The sequence below is a fragment of the Leptosomus discolor genome, chromosome 2 (assembly GCF_034619465.1).
Source record: "Leptosomus discolor isolate bLepDis1 chromosome 2, bLepDis1.hap2, whole genome shotgun sequence".
Lineage (NCBI taxonomy): Eukaryota > Metazoa > Chordata > Aves > Leptosomiformes > Leptosomidae > Leptosomus > Leptosomus discolor.
In genome coordinates, this window is record NC_141392.1 from 28,666,816 (window position 1) to 28,677,437 (window position 10,622).

General features: G+C 42.3%; 1 protein-coding gene across 1 annotated transcript in view; it reads right to left on the reverse strand.

Moving 5' to 3' along the window:
• TMX4 (thioredoxin related transmembrane protein 4) overlaps positions 1–3,219 on the reverse strand; it is a 28,666-nt gene extending 25,447 nt beyond the window's left edge. The window contains exon 1 of the mRNA XM_086460814.1: positions 3,029–3,219. Within this exon, the coding sequence (XP_086316940.1) occupies positions 3,029–3,219 (191 nt within the window). The remainder of the gene's footprint in view (positions 1–3,028) is intronic.
• Positions 3,220–10,622: the final 7,403 nt, after the last annotated feature.

Consider the following 10,622-nt stretch of genomic DNA (forward strand, 5'->3'; position numbering starts at 1 on the left):
GAAGTTTATTGTTGGAGGTGGGGTAGTGGGGTGGGGGGTGCTGTTTGTTTGGTTTAGTCTACTTTGAAAAGACAAAGATATTAAATTAAGATCAACCAAGCTTAGAACAAGCTATGTTTACAAATGCAAAATGCACTTTCAAATAAACAGACCAGAAATTAGTTTTCTATATTCCTAACAGACACAATATTAGAAATAGAGACCAAAAAATCCCTCCTCTTATTAATGAATCATTATCTTGCAGCTACGGACAAGAAATAAGTCAGTAACAAAACCTTTTAAAACTGTTTATTCCAGCATCACACTTGCAGCACTTCAGCGAGGATCTGTGTGCTGCGATAGTAACAGTAAGCAAAAAGTGTTGCAACGTCTTCCAGAGACACAAAGTCATCCGGAACATTTCTACCAATGAAATGCAACCGTGCTGCCAGTGCCTGCAATTTTGCCAGCTATGAATAACCAAATAGTTGCAAAGAGTGAGCCAAGTACACACACTTCAGCTAGGATTTTTCTTCCTTCATCCCTCCTATTTCCACTACAAGTTCTGCACACAAGTACTTTCTCACTTAAGTTTCTCTATTTGTGCACCTGAGAACAACAAAAAAGTGGATGTCACCAGTAATTAGCCTACAATACTTTCACAATAGAAAAACTGACATTAAACAGAAGTAGTAGCACCCATTCCTACCAGGGCAGGGGGGCTTCAAGCCTGTAATGTAGAGCAGGTGACCAAAAGAAACACTTTTTCCACAGAGGTGCTACAACAAAAACATTTGCATTAAAAAAATAAAAAATAAGTACTGCTTGGAAAACAAAGGTCTTATGAACAAACAAGAAGTACTTTGAGCAAATGAGGTTTTGATGAATGATACTGCAGTCTTGCCAACAGACCTACCACACAGCATAGAAGGAATCAATGATTTGACATGCAGGACTCTTGCACAGATCACCATCTCTAAACCAGATAAAAGTCAGTAGAAGTCAAAATCCATTAGCATGAAAACAGCTGCCAGAATCCTAAGAATAAGAATCCTAAGAAATCAATACTACATCTCAAACTCCTGTTTAGACTCTCAAACTCTGACTACTTCAAGAAAAGCAGCATCAAGTTAGTACCCTCAAAAAAGGTTCCTTCTCAGGAGAAAAGCAGAAAGAACTAGAAATATACCATAGAAAGTAGCATGGAGAGCCAAGGATCATTCACACATCAAAATGTTGTCCATAAAATAAAAATAAGTCTAATTTAAGCAATGCAGCAACATGTACCATATTCAGCTAGCAAAGTTAACTGCCACCATCGCTACTGTCAGCCATCTGTCACTCCAAACCAGAGGGCATGTTTCAAGTGAAGTGAAGACTCACAAAGGATTTTAACTTAAAGGATCCCAACCGCTTCTGATTTCAGTCAGTTCCTCTCCTTTCTTCCTCAGGGGCACGCACCACTAACAATTTAAATATTTTCTCTTACAAATAAAAACTCTGAGTCACCATAAATGACTTTTTTCCTCCTTAAGATTCACCAACTCATGTATGAATCAGTAACTTTCATACAATAGCTTCCATGCAAGACTAGGATGTCAGATGTGGAAAACTTTCAATTGAAAAAATAAGTTTATTTTCTCCCACTCCAAGATCATCTCTTCCCTTACCTTTTAGAATACAATAAATGAAAAGAAGAAACTAAAAAATCAACCCCAAATCCTTAGGCACAATAGTGGGCATTCCTGGGACTCTCAATCAGCTATTTCAGGACTGTTCCCATCTATTCACTGATTAACACCAGGCGTCCAGTAGGATCCTGAGAAGTAAAGCCCTAGGGGAAGTGATAGTCCCTCCCCCTAATAAGAGACCAGAGATAACTCAAATTCAACACTAAAACAAAACGTAAGGCACCTGGGTAAGTATTTGTGAGAGAGCATGAGTTCAGATGTCAATGGGCAACCTAGTCTGCTTCAAACTGTTCAAACTCAAGCACTTCCACAGAGTAGCACACATGCTACAATAACATCCTATTTCACAGCTGCACAGCACACAGATATCGTGTGTGATAGGTTTAAGCCTACTTAAACCACTTTTTTTTTAACTGCTGTCTTAAAAAAAAATTCAAGTTCCTTTCCTCTCCTTCTAAGCACCAGCAGGTGAGCTAGCCTCCAAGAACAAAATGTCATGTGTGTTTCAAGAACAGTATTACATTACAAGTGAATCCATGATACCACCAGTTAGTCAGAAGCACTTAAAACCCCAGCCAGCAATAGGAAAACCTCTCTGGCTGTCACCAGGACAAAGCAACAGCAGCACTAAAAAGTTACTGCAATCTGATGCATCTCCCTTGAACGAGAACTGTAGAGCAAGGCGGCTGGCAGCGAGGGCGTACCGGGATATTATGTAACCCCACTTTGGAAACCTACTCTTGCTAAATATTACCTACCAAATTCAGCCTTCCTAGCTTGCACAGAATCCAGTGAAAGTCCCAAAACGGGTAATCAGTGCAAGGTGCAGTGCCTGACACTACTCCCCAGCAGGTAGTTGTCCTGAACCACGCTGCTGAAAGGCTCACTGAAACGTGCCCGGTTTAACCTTGGGGCGCTCAGGCGCTCTGTGCCCGCACTGGACAACAACCTGAAGGAAAGCTATTTTTATCAGATCATCTCAAATAAGGTGAGCGTGTGCCTGCAGGCTCAGGGCCCGCAACGCCTGGTGGAACAGAGAGATCACAGGCATCAGGTGACCCTGCCTGTACGCCGACCGGCCGCTACCTCCCAGGCCCCCCGCCCCGCGGGCCAGCCATTGCAGGGGCGGGGAAGGCGCGCGGCCGCTCCCGCACGTCCCTTGGCGGGGTGGGAAGGCCGGCACCCCCAGCCCCTCTCTCCCTCCGCAGGGGCAGACGTTACTGGCCATGCCCGCTCCCCGGTGCAGGCGCCAAGCTGAAGCGGGAGACGCCGGCCACCCCACACAGGGAAGCCCTCCTCCCCGCCTCCCTCCCCAGCACGTTGCCTCCGAGGCGGGCGGGAAAGCGGCCGTTACTCACAACTCCAACATCCACTGGCCCTGCAACACCAGGCTCCAGTTGGAGCCGCCCAGCACTTGCACGCGGCTCCGCGGCTCGCCGGGGCTGCCTGCCGGGGGAGAGGAGGAGGCGGCGGGAGCCGGCACCGCTGCGAGGAGCAGAGCGGCCGCGGCGCAGAGCAGCCGCCGCCCGCCCCAGCGGCCCGCCGCCATGTTCAACCCACCCGCCCCAGGAAGTGAGAGCGCGAGCGGCCGCCGCGGGGGCGGGGCGTGCGCGGGCGGGCGTGGCGCGCGGCGCGGCCGTTGGGCGGGAGCCGTGAGGCGCCTGCTGAGGCGGGCGGTGGTGCGGGCGGCGGCGCTCCCTGCCCTCCCGGCGGAAGGCCCCGGTGCCGCAGGCCCGGAGGAAGCGTCGTGTCCGAGCTCCCCCTCCAAGCAGGGACACAAGGCAAGAGCTCTAGCCCCAGCGTCGCCGCGGCTTCAGTGCACGCGATTAGGTTTATGAGTCTTTCTTGTATTGGGGCGCCCATAACGGGATGCCGTATTCAAGGTGTCATGTTATAAACATCGAGTAAAAAGCGAGAATCACTTCACCGGGGTGCTGTTAGGCACCATCCCTCCCGGGCTCCACTGCGGGATCGTATTTAATCAAGTACCCCCAAGCCCGTCCCAGAGACAGGACTTTGCATTTTTCCTTGACTTGGATGAGGTTCCTGTCAGCCCCATTCTTTTGGCTTATCCAGGTCCCTGGGAACATCAGTCCTGCCCTTGAGTGGAATGGTTGCACTGTCAACTAATGGCGATTAGGACAATCAACTTACTCAGTTAGCCTGGTAAATTGATCAGAAATACAAGACAACACTATACAGGTCTAAGCTGCCTTGCTGTCTGATACAGAAATTAGTTCTTGTTTGACTGGAGACTATTTTGGCTTGGAAGTAACTTGTGATGAAGAATTTTCTAACAGTTATTGAAAACTTGATAAGCCCTGTTAAAGCATTTACATACTTTTTTTCCCCCCAGTGGAAGAAACTTACCACTTCTGGATTTTGTCACACTTTGGCAGTTTGTCTTATAAGGCTCCTTTACATTACAGTCTCATATTTCTCCATAGGAATCTGGGCAGAAATGAAACAGTGACAGCAATTTTCCTCATTTGCTACTTCTCCAGACTAAGTCACCTCTCCCAATGACTCAATGGTATTCTCTCCTCACTAGGTATTTGAACAGTAACTGCCACTGCCGAAGAGGATTGTTGTTGGCAGATTCCCAGCATTGTAGAAATCCCTGCCTTTCTGAGCTGTAAGCTTCTTGCCACCGCAATTAATGCCAGCTGAGGATTAAGTAAGAAAGATACAAAACACATGTATCTTCTAATATCTTCCATGGGATAGTTACAGACCAAACTGAAAGTCTCTATATTATAATTTTTCTAATCCTTTAGCTATTCTTGTGGGTTTTTTTAAAAAAAATTAAAAACATATCTCTAATTTATCAGTGCCCTTCCTGAATGGATAGTTTGAAAATTGGATGTGGTATTTTGGGTATTTTAGCAACGTTTAGACCTCAGATATGTAGTAAAAAGAAAGAAATACAGCAGTAGAAATTATTTAAGACACGCATTTGGCCGAAGTTCCCTTGTGAGGAGATAGTACAGAAAAGACTTTTTTCTGCTGCTCAGTAAGAACTGGGGAAACCTGAAGGAAACATGCTAGCTCTTCTATAGATTCTTCGGCCAGGGGGTGGGGAGAAGTGGTTGGCCCAAACTGAGAAAGGTTTGAGATCTAGTGGAGCCGAATTAGGAGAATTTACATGACAAAGAGCTGAAGTGCAAAAGGGAAGGTTAAGGAACATTTTATTATGTGGTACAAGGTGCTGAATAATTATGTTTGTCCCCTCAAAGAACATGCAAATGAAGGGGGTGTCAAACCTCCATGAAGTGGCTAAGAATGAACATGTGAAATGATGGCTCCAGACATATGGGAGTGTTCCTGTGAATTCAAAAGGATGAGGAAAGAAAGACTTGAGGATGAAAATAGCAAAAGACTTACTTTATAAGTAATTTTAAAGTAATTTCTAGCCACAGTCAACACAGAGGAGGTTTGTAGTTCAGGCAAAGTCTGCTCAGGAACAAGGCAGAGTTGCTTCAATTCTTAAAATAGAACAGAGTGTTCCTAAAACAGGGGAGACATGTCACAGTGCTGCTAATCCCTCTGAAGCAGGTCAGGCTTGCAAAGACGGAGACGCACCTTGTTGAACCTCATTAGAAGCATGAAACAGGAAACGGATAAAAAGACAAAACAAGGAGGGCCAGTTAGAGAAGACAACTCTCTGGGCCAGACCATTTATTGCTTTTGTGATTACTTCAATTACTCTGCCCCTTACAAGACTTACTCTCCTTTAGCTTCATTTGGCTTCTGTTAAATCTCTATATCTTCAACTTTTACCCTGTATGTGTGAGTTGCTCTGCTGGCTTTGCACAGATCTCAAGAGTTACAGTTTCCCAACTTCCATACTCCCACTGCTGTTACAGAAAAGGGTTAGGAATCAAGCTGTCAGTTTAGGTTTCAACAGCTGTTAATGGAAGTATATCCATTAACCACAGTTAAGTTTTCAACAGAATTTGGAAAAAAAGATTTATGAGTTCACTTCTGTATCTGTTTTAATCTTGATTATAAAATGGAAAGTTCAACTATAGTGTGGGAAGTTCAACTATAGTGTGTGGTAGACCTGAATGAAGGGAGAGATGCCAACCACATATTTCTCCTGTTCTGTGATACTGCAGGCACTCATGTCACAAATATTTCTATACTGGAATGATAGTTTACCTTGCTGGCCAGTCCCTGCTCTGCACTGAGCACACTCCCAAACTGCACCGTCTCCTAGAATTCCCTAGCAGTAATTTCAGTGTTTCTCTTGAACGACATGAGGAATACTCTGCTTTCTGCTCCATAAGTATTTTCTCTGTGTAGAGTCTTTATGTTCACTGAACTAAAATTCAGCCTCCTGTGATAGTGTGGTTTTCCACTGGAAAAAGAAGGGGATTAAAACTCATTGGGTTTAGGTGTGTGGTATAGACGGTATAGTTAGAAAACTTTTTCTGTAAGTTTGTTTCTAACACCAGGTTTATTTTCTTTTTTATTGAATGTTGTCCTATTAGTTTGTGTGGGTGTCTCATGGTAAAGAAAGGTATTCCAATATTCTTGATGTGTTTTCTTTCATTATGGGCCATGATGGATTCTTGACCCTGCCTACAGCAGAATAAATTACTGTAACACTCATTTTCCTAAAATATGCCTAATATCACCTTCTATGTAATTTTTGCAGTTCTATACTGGATTTCCAGAACTACCCTCCTAAACTTCAGGAATTTTGATGGATTGTTTGTAAAACTAGAAAATAAGAGGTTATTATCACACAGACAATAGCAATTTTGATATTTCCTATTTTAATTTAATCTGTACATATGCCTAACAAAATAATAATTGCAATATATTTTCCACTATGTGAATGGTAAAAGAGTGTGAAACTTGCTTTATAATTTAAGACAAATAATGTAATAGAGAATAACTATATATATATGGCTGGAAATAAGTATTCCACATATGTTCTAACATGTATTTATTAACCTTAAAGCTTATTATGTTTAATGAGAATGGTGTAGTTTAAAATAGATAGATCAGTAAATACACAGCCCCGTAACTAACTGTTGGAAACTCACCATGGCTCGGCCTTTCATATCTAGTGAAAATGAACAAAAACTTGTATACAGCAGTTTGACTTTTGACCAGGAATGTTCATATCTGTCCTTCACATATAAGACTACAAAATTAATTGGAATATTAAAAGAAATATATAAAGATCTTTCTTGTTCATATGAATTAGGTTCATATGAATCTAATGACTATCCACCAAAAGGTAGGTATATAATGACAAGAGGTAATAATATTCTGCACCTTCATAAAGAAAGCCCAGTGAGGGTACTGTAAACCCATAATACTTCTAGTTAAATGTAGTTTCCAAAAACATCTCTGACTATCTTTGAGTTTTGCTGTCCTGTGTAAATGTGAATAACTACAGTTGTCCTGTCAAGCATTCCAATTTGAAGATAAGTTATCGAAGGTATTCAGCTTGAAAAATATATCTTATTATCAAAAAAACCTCACTGCTCATTTGTTGTTTATGCTTCTTACATAGGGAAGTTAATGGGCACATTTGTGTGCACTAACAGTTCTGCCCCACCTTCCTGCATGGCTGCTCTTGATCTTGTAGCATTAAACAATGTAAAAAATATGCTTTTTCATCTTGCCTGCATGTCCGGCTACAGAAGACACCTGGCTGCCAAGTTGAAGTTTATCATACAAAGACTGGAACAGCAGTGCACGAGAGTGCAACAGTGCTCAGTGCACTTCCCTCAGCCAGAGGCATCCATAACCTCCATCTGTACTGGATGCCAGAGGGAACCTCTTTCAGGAAGCATATAGTACCTACATGAGAGCTAGAGGAACAGCTTGCTTGCTGGCTTTGAAGGTAAAACTGCTCAGGAGGGGAGGTGGGACAGAAAGAATGAGATTTGGAATCCAAGGGGCAGCCTGTTTCTGGTGAAATGTCTCCATATTGGTATCTTTACATACCTTCCAAGGTACAAAATGGAGGGACAGGAAGTCATTTGCATGCCTTATGTAATAGCCAGTCCTGTAAAGAGGTGCATGCTGGGGGATTTCTCTTCCCATACAGCGCTCCACCATACAGGCATGCCTCCGCGTCCTTATCTTTGCATAACTCAAGCATAGACCTCCTACAAGATCATCTCCCACCTTTAATGTACATCTGTTCATTTTCTGCCTGTCAAGGTTCTTCAGAATTTAGAAGAAAGAAGTTGCAAGAGATAAGAGAAGAAGCTTTCAAGTTTGAGTCCATCAGATCAGGACAGATCCGATAAGAAATTATACTTTTTATTGCCTGACTTCTTTTTCTTTCTTTTTCATTTTTCCCAAGTGGAATTCTCCTGCTGCATAGGAACTGTTACTTGCAGTATATTTTTCCTCAGCAATAAAAATATCTCCAAGGCAGGAGTACAATTCTCTTTTTAGACCTGACACCTCCAAAGCCTGATATATGTGGCTGGGTGAGTTAGATGAAAAGGTATTGTTAGGTTTTTGTTAGATTATGATGCAAGCTCAAGCTGGCTAGGCTTGTCAGCCGGTAAATCTAGTGCAAACGTCTGTGGCCAAATTCTGCTCTCATACATGTTTGTGGTCAGTATTCCTCTCTACTGGTTCCCTGCTATCAATTGTTAGAAGGGCGTGGGTGTACATAGGGCATGATTTACAACATCAGCAGTCATTGACATAGAATAATTCTGATTGTGCTCCCAAATTAAATCAGAAATAATGCTATTAAAGGCAAAGGAAATATTCTTCCTTACACAATACACAAATCCAAAATTCAGGCCTTTCTCACAAGACTAAGATTCATAGATATGGCATGGATATTTATATATCACTTTTTACCATCAGTGACTTCTTGTTTCAAAAATAACCCTTTTCCAGCTCCTTTTTGGCAGCTGCACGTTGTGTTACAGTGAATCAAACTGTGTTAAAGCCGGGCAGACATGGAGTTCTTCTATTGACTTCAGCAGGGACTGCACAGGAATTGGATATCTGAAAGCTGCACTGGGTACTGCGAACACAGCCAGTGCTTTTTCCATTCCAGGCAGAGTGATAGTCTCGCTAACAGTAGGGAGCTCTCTTCACAGTGTCATACTCATTTTAAACCTGCTCCAAACGCTGCAGGAGCTCGGCGATGAAGCAGACTGCCCAAAGGCACAGATGTAAACCCAGGCTAAGCTCACAGATGTTCTATGGCAGAGTATCTACTGTGTACTCTATAACACACAGAATATATGCTGTAATTTTTTTAAAGGTCACAATACTTCAAGGCTTCCTGCAAAAAGGATAAAAGGTCACCTGAAAATATGGCATTTTTGAGAAAATGGAAGCTGTCATGTCATAACCTAAGTTCCTTCTTGTAGTCAATTTTTGGATAAGTGTCTCAGACATATTGCAGCAGAACCATAAATCCAGGTGCCATTGCACTTAGTTCTCAAGCCAAGCTTCCACAAATTCCAACCTTCGTAAATATATTTATGTATTAATCTAAATACAGAGCTGAGATAAGCAACTTCTGATGAAAGCAGGAAGATATACATGAAACAATAAAGAAATATTTTCCAATGTATTGCTGTATCTGCAGTACCTTTTCAGAGTTTATAGTCATTCTCTCCCACAGTAAGAAAATATGTCTTCATCTAAATGCAGTGAAAAATAGTATTTCTGTCCCCCATCTGAAGAGTTAATGGGTATGTTTGCTTCATATGTATGCCAATATTTCTGAAACTTCTGAGGGAATGGTCTTCTCTAATAATTTTCATGTTTTAATAAAGTAAATGTTCATCTCTCTCCTTCAGTATTTCAAAGCAGATATAAAATCCTTATCCTGGACCTCCTGTTTAGCCAGTGATTACCTACAACTCTGAGCATGTTTCTCCTGTTCCTTTCCCATTGTCCTGTGCATTATGTAGATCAAGGACAATGTACAAGTAATACTTAATACTCAGTCTTTTTTTTTTTTCTGACAGCAATTTGAAGAGGGTAAATAACTACACAAGACGTTGCAAGGCACTGGGTAAATCTGCCTGTAAGAGAAACTTACTAAAATGCACAAGGAATGAAAAAATGTAACTATATTCTGCCATACCTTTGCCACTGTAATTGTCCTTGCTCTCCCTTTCCTAGGGACAGTTTCAAATAAGTTACTTGAAAAGAATTACATTGCAATATGATCTCCGTTTATTTCATCACCCAGCTTGCATCACTAGTGTCCAATAGACATTTCAGGCCATTTATTCTTTGGACAACGATCTCAAATTGTTCCTGGGCTAGATCACTTTCAGTTATAGTCATAAAATCACCCCACCAATTTTAGAGGGGTTAGTTACTTGAATGAAAATTGGATTTGATCCCAAAATTTTTCTATATTGAAATGTAAAGCAGACTGAGTTCAAAATTCTTGGTCCTGACAATGTCTTTTTCATATCCAAAAATTCAGATGACCGAAGAGCCATTTGAACAAAGGTGATGTTATTACCACCGACAGGCTGGATTGTCTCTGCAGCATTGCTACAAAATGGAGTGAGAAGATTGCTTACATTTCAGAGTAATTTATGTAGCCTCAGAAATATTTCTCTCTGCTCCAAAAAGAGGTGGCATATAGATCAATGAGCCTCTGCAAGGATGTATTTATGAATGGGCCTCTGCTGTCAGTGACTAAATGTTCTTACAGGTGCCAGAGAAAATGGGCCACCCAGATAACTCTCCTTCCAGCCTAGTCTCCATCTGGTGCAGAGCATCCCCACAGCTCACTGTGCAGCTGCTTGCGTGTGACAGTTGCCAGAGGCCCAAACCTGCTGCTGTCAAAAGACCCTCTTAAGCAGTTTGTCGTCTGGGGATTACAATCGCCTTTCAGGTAGGGGGACAGTGATCACGGACCTGCTGTTGTAGTCCCTGTTCTGGCAAATCTCTGTTAGATTTGGCAGTTTTGCTTGAAGAGTTACTGCT